The sequence below is a fragment of the Oryctolagus cuniculus genome, chromosome 4 (genome assembly GCF_051225735.1).
Source record: "Oryctolagus cuniculus isolate XC-2025 breed Fujian yellow rabbit chromosome 4, ASM5122573v1, whole genome shotgun sequence".
NCBI lineage: Eukaryota > Metazoa > Chordata > Mammalia > Lagomorpha > Leporidae > Oryctolagus > Oryctolagus cuniculus.
The window spans coordinates 84,109,126-84,124,652 of NC_142870.1; the positions used below are offsets into that span (position 1 = coordinate 84,109,126).

At 37.7% G+C, this 15,527-nt stretch overlaps 1 protein-coding gene across 16 annotated transcripts in view; it reads left to right on the forward strand.

Annotated features, from left to right (window-relative positions):
- Positions 1–15,527, forward strand: part of ACAP2 (ArfGAP with coiled-coil, ankyrin repeat and PH domains 2) — a 159,337-nt gene that overhangs the window by 85,741 nt on the left and 58,069 nt on the right. For 11 of the 16 annotated variants that reach the window (XR_016232046.1, XR_016232047.1, XR_007924434.2 and 8 more), the window contains 3 exon segments: positions 2,046–2,229; positions 7,098–7,142; positions 10,719–10,814. Coding sequence is in view for 12 of the 16 variants with exons in the window: in XM_089330231.1 (XP_089186357.1) it covers positions 2,046–2,229; positions 7,098–7,142; positions 10,719–10,814 (325 nt within the window). In the remaining 4 variants the exon portion in view is untranslated. 16 annotated transcript variants of the gene reach the window in all.

Below are 15,527 nucleotides of genomic sequence, written 5' to 3' on the forward strand. Positions count from 1 at the left end.
GTCACAGGGGTCCAAACATTGGGCCATCTTCCACTGCTTTCCCAGGCCATAGTAGACAGCTGGATCGGAATTGGAGAAGCCAGGACACAAACCGGTGCCCATATGGGATCCCGGCACTGCAGGCGGTGGCTTTACCCCTTAAGCCACAGCGCTGGCCCCAGATTGTTTTTTTTAATATCACAACTCTCCCCCTCTTATTTTTTTTTATTACTTAGAAACCTTTTATTTAAGGTATACAAACTTCATACATTTCATATGTACAGATTTAGGAACATATGATTGGTCTTACCCCACCCTCTCTCCCACCTACACTCCTACTCTTCTTCCTCCTCCTTCTCCTAATCCCATTCTTATTTTTTTTTAAAGATTTATTTATTTATTTGAAAGAGTTACACAGAGAGAGGAGAGGCAGGGAAAGAGAGAGAGAGAGAGAGAGAGAGAGAGAAAGAGAGAGAGAGAATAGCAGAGAGCATAGCAGAGATTGGAAGTAGAGCAGCCGGGTCTTGAATTGGCGCCCATATGGGATGCCGGCGCTTCAGGCCACTACGTTAACCCGCTACGCCACAGCGCCGGCCCCATCCCATTCTTATTTTTTACAAAGGTCTATTTTCAATTAACTTTATACACATGAGATTAACCCTAAGTTTTGTTTCTTAAAATGTGAAATATAGACTACCCATAACAGTAAAAGAAATATGTGTCCTAAAAAACCTCCTCAGATTGCTAGAATATAATGAATTATAATCTCTACTAAAGGGTCTCAGAGATTTACTTTTTAATCAAAGTGCATTATGGTGATTCTTATGTATACCACTGTTTAAAAATCATTTGATTATAAACTGGGGCCGTGGCTCACTTGACTAATCTTCCGCCTGCAGCGCTGGCACCCCGGGTTCTAGTCCTGTTCTTCCTCTTCCAGTCCAGCTCTCTGCTGTGGCCCAGAAAGGCAGTGGAGGATGGCCCAGGTGCTTGGGTGCCTGCAACTGCATGGGAGACCGGGAGGAAGTACTTGGCTCCTGGCTTTGGATCGGTGCAGCACCAGCTGTAGCGGCCATTAGGGGAGTGAACCATCGGAAGGAAGACCTTTCTCTCTGTCTCTGTCTCACTGTCTATAACTCTCTCTCTCACTGTCTAATTCTGCCTGACCAAAAAAAATTTTTTTATTATAAAATGGAGGATGTCCTTTAATTTGCCTTCAGAAAAAACATCAACTTTGCCTTTTATGTTTCTGTAATGTGAGCTTCATAATTTATTTATGCTTTAAGATACAAAGTTTTAAGTAATGAAATGTTAGCTAGCTGTATCAGGGTTAAAATATAAATATAAATATAAATATAAATATAAATATAAATATAAATATGGAGCCCTAATTAAAAAAACATAATTCAAAGCCTGACTTTTCACATTAGATATGTTCAGCCAGTATAATCTATATAAGCATTCCCAAATCTGAAAACTCCAAGATTGGAAACACTTCTGGTTGTAAACATTTCACATAAGGGATACTCAGCGTGTAATTGAGAAACAGTGTATCTTTTAGTTGGAAAAGCTAGTAGATGTCAGACATGGTGAAACAAATCAATGTAAGAATTTAATTCTTAGGCTGGCGCTGCGGCTCACTAGGCTAACCCTCCGCCTAGCGGCGCTGGCACATCGGGTTCTAGTCCCGGTTGGGGCGCCGGATTCTGTCCCGGTTGCCCCTCTTCCAGGCCAGCTCTCTGCTGTGGCCAGGGAGTGCAGTGGAGGATGGCCCAGGTGCTTGGGCCCTGCACCCCATGGGAGACCAGGAGAAGCACCTGGCTCCTGGCTCCTGCCATCGGATCAGCGCGGTGCGCCGGCCGCAGCGCGCCGGCTGCGGCGGCCATTGGAGGGTGAACCAACGGCAAAGGAAGACCTTTCTCTCTGTCTCTCTCTCTCACTGTCCACTCTGCCTGTCAAAAAATAAAAATTAAAAAAAAAAAAAGAATTTAATTCTTAATGTTATTTTGTTGAAGTTTTTGATCAAGAAAGTTTTGTGAAAATTTCACTAAGTTTTTGTTTTTTAGAGATCTTAGAAAATTTAAAGATGCCAAGAAGCAATTTGAAAAAGTCAGTGAAGAGAAAGAAAACGCATTGGCAAAAAATGCCCAAGTACAAAGAAACAAACAGCATGAAGTTGAAGAAGCCACAAACATTTTGACAGCCACAAGAAAATGTTTTCGACATATAGCCCTTGACTATGTACTCCAGGTATATGTATTTTCCAACAGTGCTTGCTAGGCACATTGTTGTTTTTGAGTGAATGCACTGAAATGAATAAATAGTACTTTCTCTTTGACTTTAATATGAAAACATAATCTTTTATGGATTTTCACCTGTCTATGTTATCTGTTTGTGTATCACACACACACGTGTAGGTCTGTATAGCTTTGGTTCTGGTTTCTTCTTTTCATTTAATATTGTAATTTCCCCAATTTTAAAATGTTTCAAATAGCACTTTTAATTATTACACTAATTTTGTTTTATGGAGTTGCTATGCTGGTTTAATTAAGATTCAGTTATTATGTTTAGATGATGCCTGTTTTTACTGGCAATAATGAAAATACAATTTTTAATAAATGTAAGTGGTAACATCTTTATATATAAATCTTTTACCACATATCTTCATTATTATTAATCACACTGATTATTATACATCATGCATACTTTCATTTTTAATTAGTGACTCTTCTGTTCACTGGTAAGGTAGACTACACCCTCCTTGAAGCATAACTTTTGTCTTTATTGGCAATCACTTTTATGTACTCCTCTGTTTCTTTTCAGATTCTGCCTTGGATTTCCCTCCTTGGTCTACCTTTGCAGCCTTTCTTTTAGGGTTCCATTCTTTCTTTATTATTCTTTGACAGTCTCATTATGCCCCTTGCTTGAGCTGCTACCTATACACAAATGACAAAATACGTTTTATACAGAGGTACTTATATAATTTTCACATCCCTAGCTGAAATCTGTCTTTTTCTGAAATGGCTTCTCTTTCTCTTTGGACTTTATTTAACTGAATGGCATCACCCTTTTATTCTTGCAGAAGTTCAAAATAGAATTATGTCAGACATTTTCCTTTTTTCAAGCTCTTAAATCTAGCCACCAAAATGTCTGGAAAATTCCTTTTCTGTGCCTCTTAAATTTGTTCTTTCCTCACTTTTGCTTCAGGCCTAACTCAATCTTAGTGTTTCGTGTCTAGGATATTAAGATACTCTGACAAAATTGGTCTTCCTTGCATTACTTTTACCTGCTGCATCACTAATTCATGTCCCTATTCTCAGGCAAGTTGGGTTACTCAGACTTCTCGAGGCAGAATGGGTCATTCTCGTCTCTGCCTTCCTTGGGTTGTGATAATATTTTCATAAACATTGCAATTAGACCACTCATCACTTGTATTGTAAATATTTATTTTTGTGTCTTTCCTGTTCCTAGATTGTATCCCTAGTTTCTAGTCCAGTGCTTGGAAAATAGATGGGTAACAAATGCTTTTTGGCTTTAAGTTACAAATTTTATATGGAGATGGTTTAGCTAAAATACTATTTTCAAACTTATATGTTAAAAAGTATCCATTTCCTTTGCTATTAGTTCTGTAGTTTTAAGTTAGGTTTCTCTGTCTCAACACAAATAACTGTTAGGTTTTTTGATTTTTTTGGATGAGAAACTGTTGTATCATTTTATGGCCAAAGTGACTATTTTAGGGCATAGGAAGTAAAAAGTATCCAAATGTATGAAGTTTGTCATGATTTAGCTTCTCAAAACATTTTTTACATTTTTTCAAGATTTTAAATGCTTTTTTTATTGCAAGATAGAAAAAAGTCATAAAGTATCTTTTTGACAATTCTTTAAAATTTGAATAGTCTTTATAATCTCTGCTTTTACTTAAAACATTTTAAAACTACTGTTTTGGTTCTCAAAACTGAAAAGGCATTGAAACAGACATATAGAAGAAACTAGTGCCTTGTAAAGCAAAGTTTAGACTTTTTTTTTTTTTTAAGATTTATTTATTTAAAAGGCAGAGTGACAGAGAAGGGGTATGAATAGAATGAGAGCGAGATCTTCCATGTGCTGGTTTACTCCCCAAATGTCCATACAACTGGGGTTAGGCCATACTGAAGCCAGTAGGCCAGATCTCCATCTGGGTCTTCCACGTGTGTGTGGCAGGAACCGAAGTACTTGGGTGGTGGTTTACTACCTCCTACCTCCCAAGCACATTAGCAGGAAGATGGATTGGAAACTCCAAGTAGCCTGGACTTGAACCTCAGCACTCTAATATGGGATGTGGGTGTCTCAAGCAGTGGCTTAACCTGAGTACCACAATACCTGCCCTTCTTTTCTTTTTTTAAACAATTATTGTTATTACTGAATAGTTATTTATTTAAAATTTGGAGTGAGAGTGCAGGGGAGGGCCAGAAAGAGTGAGAGAGATCTTCATTTTGCTGGTTCACTTCCCAGATGCCCAGAACAGCCAGGACTGGGCCAGCCTAAAGCCAGAAGCCAAAAACTCTATCCAGATCTCCCAAATGGTTGGGCCTCCTAGGGTGCACATTACCAGGTTGCTGGAAGAGAAGTATAGATGGAACTCAAACCCAGGTACTCTGACATGGGTTGTGGCTGTGTCCTAAGCAGTGTCGTAGCCTGCTGTGCCATAGCACTCACCCTTGGATTTTTTTATTTGTTGTTTTTTTTTTTTTTTAAGATTTATTTATTTTATTTGAAAGAGTTACACAGAGAGAAGAGAGGCAGAGAGAGAGAGAGAGAGAGAGAGAGGTCTTCCATCTGATGCTTCACTCCACAGTTGGCTGCAATGGCCGGAGCTGCGCCGATCTGAAGCCAGGAGCCAGGAGCCAGGAGCTTCTTCCGGGTCTCCCATGCAGATGCAGGGGCCCAAGACTTGAGCCATCTTCCACTGCTTTCCCAGGCCATAGCAGAGAGCTAGATTGGCAGTGGAGCAGCCGGGTCTTGAATCGGTACCCATATGGGATGCCGGCGCTTCAGGCCAGGGCTTTAACCTGCTGTGCCACAGCGCTGGCCCCTGTTTTTGTTTTTTTTAATCAGTGCTCTAAAATTATAAAATAGGCTTAAATTCAGTGGGGAAAATATATTAAAAAGGCATATTTTGTAATCTTTTGGCAATATTAACATAATGATTCTTTTTTTTTCCCCAAGGATTTATTTATTTGAAAGGCAGAGATACAGAGAGAAGGAGAGAGAGAGAGAGAGACATAGAGAGATCGTCCATCTGCTGGTTCATCCCCCAAATGGCCGCAATGGCTGGGGCTGGGCCAGGCTGAAGCCAGGAGCCAGGAGCCAGGAGCTTCTTCTGGGACTCCACGTGGGTGCAGGGGCCCAAGTACTTGCTTTCCCAGGTGCATTAGCAGGGAGCTGGATCAGAAGTAGAGCAGCTGGTACTTCAACTGGCACCTGTATGGGATGCTGACACTGCAGGCGGAGGTTTAACCTTCTATGCCATAGCACCGGCCCCAGAATTATTCTCTTGAATAAACATTTTATTTCATTGAGCTTACATAAGGCAAATAAAATGTTTTGAATTTCTAGAGTTGAGAGAGATCCCATAAAAGAGATTTTTATACATGGGTTTGAATTTATACCAGTGCTACTAGGCCTTTCATAGTGTTTTGTGCCCAAGAAAACTGTAGCTGTAAACTGTTGGTTGGCCTCTGTGTTTAGACTTCTGGCACTAAAGTGGAAAAAGAAAAAAAGGGAAAAATTTTAATTTACTGATCCTTCAGTAAGTTCAGTTAAAATTATTTAGGTTTAATTTAACAAATATTTATTGAATGATATTGTTCCACTTGGGCACTAGAGCTAAGAATAAGGCAAACACCCAGATCTCATGGAACTTAGGCTTTAGTATAAATAAGAAAATTTAAGGTAGTTATAAATGCTTGGAGTAAAATAAATTGGGATGATATACTGGACAGTACATAAAAGACTACCTTGGACTTTTTATTTTTAATATTTATTTATTTGAAAGGCAGAGTGACAGAGTTATATATGAGAGATGGATCTTCCATCTGCTAGTTCACTCCCTGAATGACTGCAACTACCCACGCTGGTCTAGGCTGAAGCCAGCAGCCCAGGACTCCATCTGGGTCTCCTTCATGGATGTCAGTGGCCCAATTACCTGGGCCATTTGCTGCTGCTTTCCTAGGCACATTAGCAGGGAGCTGGATCAGAAGCAGAGCAGCCTGGACAAGAACTTTTGCTCATGTGGGAAGCCAACATTGCCAAGTGGTGTCTTAACCTGCCATGCTAGAGCGTTGGCTCCTACCTTAGATCTTTATGAGGAGATGAGACTTACGTGAGGCTTGATTGGTAAGAGATAGTCTCATGCTCATTTGGTGAGAACATCATGACATGTAGACAGAATGGCCAGAACAAGGGCATCAAGGAGGGAGAGTGGTCTTGGTCTGTGGTTGGAGCACACAATGAAAACCAAGTTGGAGAGGTAGGCAAGGGCCACATCAGAATGGGCTTTGAGCCAGCCACAGTAGGGAGTTAGAGGACTGTAAGCTGAAGTTACATGATCTTATTTATATTTTTAAAAAGGTCAGTCTGATTGGCATGTGGAGAATGGATTGTAGTGAGTCAAGAATGGAAGCAGTGGGATTAGTTCATAAAATATTGCAGCAGTCCAGAAATATGATAGTAGTGGTAAAGTGATGAGAATTTGCATTAAAATTATATGTTGAGACTTGATAAGCAATCAGATAAACAGAAGAAAGAGTGAGTGTGTGTGTGTGTGTGTGTGTGTGTGTGTGTTTGGTGGCCAGGAGAGATAGATTTCTTAGAAGTTCAAGTGTCAATGATTTCATTGCCACCATGGTATAACTTAAATGATATTTTTTCTCTGAGTTCAAAAGTGAATAGGAAATTCATAAGTATGTTTGTCCTAACTGCTTTTGTAAAAGAAGTATAAAAACTTGAAAAAAAACCTTGAATTTTATTTTTATTCGCTTTCTGGAAGAGTATTGAACCAGTAGAATAAGTTTTACCATATTGCATTATGGGTTTTTAAAGTAATGCATGGATGATTAACCAAATGTATTTTCCTTCAGATTAATGTTCTTCAATCAAAAAGGAGATCTGAAATCCTAAAATCAGTAAGATATTAATTGAAACAACATTTTAAGTATTTTACTATATAACTAAATGTACCTATTTAAGTGTTTAAAGCAGCATTGAGTGTATACATTCTAGGCTTTTTTTTTTTTAACGCATTCTGGGCTTTTAACTGCCCTTCTTTCTGATATTTATTTTTGTTTCTTATGTGACACTTAGCCACTTTTGTCTCCTTCATGTTATGGTTGTTTATGTGTAACTCACCTATTAATATACTGTGAGTTTCCTTAAAGGTAGACTTTACTTTTAAAAATCTTTTGTTATCTTGAGATGATGCTTTACATGTACTAGATGCCCAGTGCTGTTTGATGAATTACTGGAAATTGTTGGTGTAAAAACATGTGAGAATGTTTCAGGATTTGTTTTGAAATTTATAAAAATAAAATAGCATTACACTTAGTTTTTAAATTTCCTCATATTTGTGTTGGCTTTTAAATTTTTCTGCCCAAACTCAAAGTATTTATGTTTTTTCTCTATAACTTTATGTGTTATTTAGAAATTTAAAATATTTGAGATTGAGAACTTATATGAATGCATTTCTTAGATTGATGATGTGTTAGGTTTGTTCTTTGGTGTATCATTATACAACTGTGGGATGAAATTTGAGGATTATCTTTTTTCTTCCTGGTCCTCTTCACTCATATGACAGTGATATACCATTTTTAAGAATTTGCTCCCCTCCCCTTTTTTTGTGTGTGTGTCTTAAAGCTAACAAGGAGGTAGGCAGGGATGGTGTGGTATGGCATCAAATACTTTCATATTTTAAGAACCTCGAAATAATTCCTCCTCTTTAAGTTTGTTTACTGAAGCAATTTTCTCCAAAAAATACTGTACTTAACTTGCTTTAGATCATTGTCTGCACTCAACTCTTTCCTTATGTTATGTTTGTATTCATGTTATATCTTGTTAGATAAGGACATTATATTTCCTGCCTTTTTCTTTTTTTTAGAAGATAGTGTTTTCTCTCATTTTTCAGATTGACAGTAATGTGTGTTAATTGTAGAAAATTGAAAAAATGTATGAAATAAAAAATAGAAAACATTTATAAGTCCTACTACAAGGGGCAAAACCACTCTGTTGTATAGCTGAAAATATATGAATAAATGTGCTTTTTAAATTCAGTTTAAATTTTTAGAAGATTTATTTATTCAAAAGGCAGAATGAAAGTGAGACACACACACATAGATCTTCCATCCACTGGGTCACTCTCTAAATGCCTGCAACACCCCTGTGCTAGGCTAAAACCAGAAGTCAGGAACTCCATGTAGGTTTCCCACATGGTTGTCCACTGCTTTCCCAGGTGTACTGGCAGGGACCTGGATTGGAAGCAGAGCAGCCAGGGCCTGAACTAGTCCTCATAGTTAGGATACATTGCAAATGGTAGCTTAACTGCCACTCCACAACGCTAGCCCTGTGTTTAATTTTTTTTTTTTTAATCATTCAACTTACTGTTTGTAAGTTTCTTTTTTTTCACTAACACAATATTGAATCATGAGTAGTCTTCATTTAAGGATGGCTTTTATGGCCAGGAAGGGTTCTACCATGTGAATATACTTGAGGTTGGCAAATCTTTTTTGTAAAAGACCAGCTAGTAAATATGGCAGATTTTGCAGACTGTGTGGTCTGTGTGTGTTTACTGTGCCCTTGTGATGAGAAAGCAGCCGTGAACAATATGTAAATGAGTGGCTATAACTGCATTCCAATAAAACTGTGTTAATTGACCCAGAAGCCTGAAGATCATATACTTTTATATGTTTTCTTTTCTTATATTTTAAGTTTCATGTCTTTGTTTTCTTTAACCATTTGAAAAAATACACACCACTCTTAGCTCATTTGCTATTCAAAAATAGGTTTTGGGGCTTGATATAGTTTACAGGTCATAATTTGCTGACCTGGAATAATATAACATCAATTACCTTCACCCAATAATGAATATTTAAGTATGTTCCATGTTTTTTTGATCTTAGTTTCATTAATACAAATGAATTGGAGCACTTTTTTTTCCATATGTATATATTTTTGGTCACTTGTGTACTCCATAGAGATCTCTTGTTTTTTTTGGAGTGTTCGTCTTTTTCATAGGATTGTACTTCTCTTACATATTAAGACTGTTACTCTTTTGTCATATATTTTTTTCTAGTTTGTAATTTGTCTTTTAATATGCTTGCTATATATTTTGATAGATGAGCATATTTACCATTTTTGTGAAAAGCCCTAGCTTTAACCCTACTGTTTTTTTTTAAGAAAATTTATTTTTATTTTATTTTATTTTTTAATTTATTTGACAGAGTTAAACAATGAGAGATAGAGAGAAAGGTCTTCTTTCCCTTGTTTCACCCCCCAAATGGCCGCTACGGCTGGAGCTACGCCGATCCGAAGCCAGGAGCCAGGTGCTTCTCCTGGTCTCCCATGCTGGTGCAGGGGCCCAAGCACTTGGGCCATTCTCCACTGCCCTCCCGGGCCACAGCAGAGAGCTGGACTGGAAGAGGGGCAGCTGGGACTAGAACCCGGTGCCCATATGGGATGCCGGCGCCGCAGGCGGAGGATTAACCAAGTGAGCCACAACGCCGGCCCTAACCCTACTATTTTAAAAATATAATTTAGTAACTTTTAATTATGTTCACAAAATTGTATAGTTATCACTATTGTACCATTATCTAATTCCAGAATAATTTATTTTTATGAGTTTTGTTCTTCTTTCGTTTTTTTTTTTAAATTGCTTTTTTTCTACTAGAAAAAAAGGGATTCTGAATATTAAGTACCTTATGACCTATTTTGGATTTCAGAGGATTAAAAAGATGCTTCGTCTTGCTGGAAATAATGTAGATATTTGCAAGATCATTTACATATTATACATTTAATTATATAATTCCTTACCATGTAAAAGCTTCACTAATAAGGGTAATTTTTCTTTCACAAATAGATAAAACATAGGAAAAATTAGAAAAAAAAACTCAAGCTATTAATAACAGTTTTGGGTTTGTGGGATGAAAATAGAGACCTTCATCTTTTCAAAGAGTCTGTTGACTCACTTCATTTTGTTGTCTTAGGAAAGAAAACCAAGGATTCCCCCATTTCAAGTTGTGCTTAATGATCTAGTAGGTTGTAAAATATCTGTGACTGTTTTATTTTGAGGGTTTTGTATTTCTCCTTACCATTTCATTTTTTATTTGTAATTTGAGGTTTGCTAATGATTTTGAAGGAGCCCTTGGATATTTTTAATATATTTAGGAAGACAGTGAAACTTTTGAAAATTTGTTTATTTGAATCAACTGTATGAATTTGATCATCTAGAGATAGTCTGAAAAACTGAAGTTTTGGGCATTGTTAAAATTTTGAATCACTAGGAAATTTCTTTTAAATTAAATTTCTTAACCGTACTTGCAAATATTGCTGAAATATTCATTCAAGAAAAATAACAATCTGTTTTAAATAAGTTTGACACTTTGGGCTCTTGTGGAATAATTTTTAAGCATTAACTAGTGTTAGGATTTTTAAAATTGCATAATATTTATCTAGGAATGGATTTTAAAGTAGTAATCTTTTCCCCTTATTAGATGTTATCCTTTATGTATGCCCATTTGGCGTTCTTTCATCAAGGATATGATTTATTTAGTGAACTCGGACCCTACATGAAAGATCTTGGAGCACAGGTAATGTTGGGCTATTTCTTGATTCTGTATTATAGATCAGTAATTTGTATTTTTTTAAAAAAATAGCATATTTCATTTACTTAATGAAGTTGGATGCTATAAAAGATTGATATGGGTTAAATGTGTAATCAAAAATAAAATTAAAAGTGAAAATAACCATATGTTGTTACATGTTGTAGAAGAGGGTACTGAAAAGGAGAATTTAAAAATGAATTGGCTGTTTTACAGAATCCAGAACTATATTTTAAAATTTCTTACATTTGGTTAAATGAGTTAGTATCCTAATTTGCTTTTCATTTGTGTTACAAATCTTATGTTTAAAATAATTGTGTTTTGCTATTTGAATAATAAAATTTTAGAATCTTAAGATTATAGATCTGGGAACTTTTTAATTTTACCCAGATTTGCATCTGTGTGTGTGTGTGTGTGTGTGTGTGTGTGTGTACATACACACATACATATGTGAGAATTACATGTAAGAATTCTATATGTATTGAAATCTCATTGTGTCCAAATATTTTTCATATCTGATTGCAGCTTTATGTGACATCTATTCTGGGGATTTTTTTTTTATTGATTAATGAGTTTTCTTGATCTATTAGTGTCAATTTTTAGGTGACTTATTTCGAAGATGATTCAGTTTACTTTCTGAGAGTAGGGGATTTAGGATGAAAAAATAGATTTAAGGAAGTAGGAAAAAAGTGAAATGGGAATTGTATTTTTCAGTGACCAAAGTGTATGTGTGGGATGTGCTGGGAAAGAGTGAGGTGTCAGAATATACTGTGAATTACACATACTCCCTGGTTTCTGCCTCTATAGAACCTAGCATTTTGGAAGAAACCCACAAGTCAGCGACTGTAAATCTTTGTACGAAGTGCTCTATCTGAGTATATCAGTTGGGATTAGGTTTGTTTGGAAGTGATAGAAAACTAAAAACAGTAGTATCTTCCTAAAGCTTGAATTTCAGTTCTCCTGTTGGGAGTGAAAGGCATGGTATGGTGGCTACTTGACTAGCAGGGACCCAGGATACTGAATGCCTCATGATCCAAAATGATTAATCAGGGTCTAGCCATCATACTCAGATTCCAGCTAGGAGGAAGGAGGAAAGACAGATCCATTCCCTGCATTTGAGAACAATTCCTAGAACTTATACATATTATTTCTACATATATCCCCATGGCCAGTGCTTAATCCCAAGCTGAAACCTAAAAAAACCTGTATATATAGTCTTTTTTTAAAAAAAACGTTTTAAGCTTTTTATTCAGTGAGAGAAATGCATAGGAGAGTGAGGGCCCCCATCTAAAAGGAGAGAGGTAAATCTAGATTCATTCTGAGTACCAGGAGCCAGCCACGTGGAGGAGCATCTAGGCCAGAAAGCATGGGGCGGGTGGCCCAAAGACCCCCTGGGCCCACACTGGCAAAAGGCCAGAAAGGAAAGAAAAAGGGCTGTAAATATAGTCTTAATGCCAGACAGGCATGTGATCTGGTAGAATATATATACATATATCCTATACTATATTTATATTTTATACTATATATGAAGAACAAATAGAAAATAGATAATGAGGGCAGAAAAGGTTTTTTTTTTGTTTTGTTTTGTTTTTGTTATTGTTTTTGTTGTTAAATAACAAGAAGGGTCTAGGTGTTGCCTGAACAAACATACAGACAGGACATTAAATCCAGACTTGGGATAAAGGAAGACCTCCCTACGTTCTAGGCATTCCTCATTCTATCTGACATCAAGCATTAGATCATAAAAACATTCTATCAAACATTAGATAATAAAAACTATGTGAAATAATTGCATACTTTTAGAATTTATTAATTTCAGTTTGCATGTTTTTTTTCCCTCTTTAGGTCTCAAATAAGTTTTCAGGTCCTTGAAAATCACCTAAGCCCCAGTGTCTAGTGCCCAATGGATAATATGGCCTTATTGAAGATAATCAGGATATTTTTTAATAATTCACTGAAGAGATAATGGCATCCAAAACTAGAGTCCTGGCAGTAGGGGAGAGATATGGGTTAAGATAGGCTAGAGAGACATGATTAACTCAGGTTTAGATGTATTGGTTTTTTGAGGATAAGACATGTAAGTGGATATATCTGGACGTTAAGAGAGAGGAATATAGACCAACTGAATCAATAGCAAATAATTTCTAATTGCAACTACAATAGTAAATGAATTGATTCTGGGACAATTAGGTCTTTCAAAATCATAGAACTATTTTTTAAAAATATAGATGCCTGGACACCCTACCTAAGATTATACTTTTGTAAATTAAAGTCAAGATCCATTAGTGTTGAGTAAAAAGAAAAGCTGACTTGGGACAGGGACCTAAGAAAGATCAACTTTTTTTCTTTTTTTTATTTTATTATTTACTTGAAAGTCAGAGTTATACAGAGAGAGAAGGAAAAGCAGAGAGAGAGAGAGAGAGAGAGCGAGCGAGCGAGTGAGCGAGAGAGAGGTCTTCATCTGCTGGTTCACTCCCCAATTGGCCGCAATGGCCAGAACTGCAATGATCCGAAGCTAGGAGCCAGGAGCTTCTTCAGATCTCCTGTGCGGATGCCGGGGCCCAAGGACTTGGGGCATCTTTTGCTTTCCCAGGCCATTGCAGAGAGATAGATAGGAAGTGAAGCAGCTGGGACTTGAACTGGCACCCACATGGGATGCCGGCACTGCAGGCGGTGGCTTTACCTGCTATGCCACAGCGCCAGCCCCCAACTTTTTTTTTTTTTTATTCAAAGATTTATTTTATTTATTTGGAAGGGAGAATTGCAAAGTAGGGAGGGAGGGGCACGCAGGAGGTAAGGATCCAGAGGGGCATGAGAGACAGAGAGAGAGAGAGAGAGAGAGAGAGAGAAAGAGAATATTGATCTTCCATTCCCTGGTTTACTTTTCAAATGGCTGTAACAGCCAGGGCTGGGCCAGATAGAAGCCAAGAGCTTCTTCTGGGTCTCCCATGTAGGTGCAGGGGTTGAAGGACATTGGAAGTAGAGCAACTGGGGCCCATATGAGAAGCCAGCATCACAGGCAGCAGTTGTACTTGGTGTGCCTCAGCACCAGCTCCAGAAAGCCCAACTTTTAAGAGATGGCTAGGTAAGAAGTGGTAGATCAGGAAATAACCATGAGAGCAGGCAGGAAACCAGGAGACAGTAGTATCATAGGCCAAAGAAAAAGTATCTTGAAGAGGAAGGGGTGGTTATCAGTATCAAATATTGGAAAAGAAGATCAAGGAAACCTAGGACTTTATTGGATTTAACAGCAAGATTGGTATTTGTTACCTTTATGTGAAATGCTTTTGGAGACCCAAGTGGCAGAAGCTTAATTGTGATGGCTGATGAATTTGAAATTGGCAGGTGGAGAACATGGTAACATTAAAAAAATTACTTATTTTTATTTCTTCTTTGAAAGATAGGTGTTCCATCTACTTGTTCACTCCCCAAATGCCTGCAGCAGTTGGGACTGGGTCAGGCTGAAGTCTGTTTCCCCAGAATGCAATCCATGTTTCTTATGTGGGTGTAGACTCCAGTACTTGAGCTGTCACCTGCTTCTCAGGGTGGGCATTAGTAGGAGCCTGGAATTGAGAACAGAGGTGGAGTTCAAACTTAGGCACTTTGATATGGGGTGCACACATCCCAAGCAGCATCTTATTCACTGCACGAAAGGCTCAGCCTGAGAACGTGGTAACATTTTAAAGATGTGTTGGGACCTGTGCTGTGGCGAGTGAGTAAAACTGCCACCTGCAGTGCCAGCATCTCATATGGTCTCCAGTTTAAGACATATTTCCATGAAATTTTTGAAGATTCCTTGTATAATTATAACCATGTATAGTTGTAATTAGTTCTAATAAATAGGCATTCAGGAAACCAACAATTTCTCATCATGTATTACTGAAAATCAGATACTTCTCTTGTGACGAAAAGGAAAAACATCTTTTCTAATGAAAAGAAACAAGACAGAGATGTGATTTTATGATGTCATTAAATTTTTTGAACTTTTTCGAAATGAACCTTAAGAATTGGTAATTTTAGGGACTGGCATTGTGGCACAGCAGGTTAAGCTACCACCTGCAATACCAATAGCATTCCATATTGGAGTCCTGGCTGCTCTGCTTCTGATTCAGCTCCCTGCTTATGTGCCTGGGGAAGCAGCAAGTGATGGCCTGAGTGTTTGGGCCCTTGCTATCTAGGTGGGATACCAGGTTGGAGTTTCAGGCTCCTGGCTTCAGTCTAGACCAGCACTGGTTGTTTTGACCATTAGGGGAGTGAGCCAGTGTTTGGAAAATCTCTTTCTCTCCCTCTCTGTATCTGTCACTCTGCCTTTCAAATAAATAAATAAATTTTTAAAATTGATAATTTTATATCTTGGTGTTATGAGTGATTTCTGTTCTTTTATTGTTAAACTTTTTCTTGTGTCTGGTGAATGATTTTCTTCCCTTTAGATTTGATTATAACATCAGTAGGGCAAGTTGAAAAAAATGAAGCATCTTGAGTGCTCGGAAGTACCCATTACAGTGACCTTGTAGGAGCTATTCGCACTGGTTTAGCTGTACTGCATTTTACTATTCGATACCTAGGGGAAGAGAGAGAGAGAGAGAGAGAGAGAGAGAGACAGTTAACTCTTCAGATGCCCGCAGTGGTCCCTGGCTGGGGCTGATCAGGGAGCTAGGAACTCAATACAGCTCTCCCTCATGGGTGACTGTCTCCTGCTGC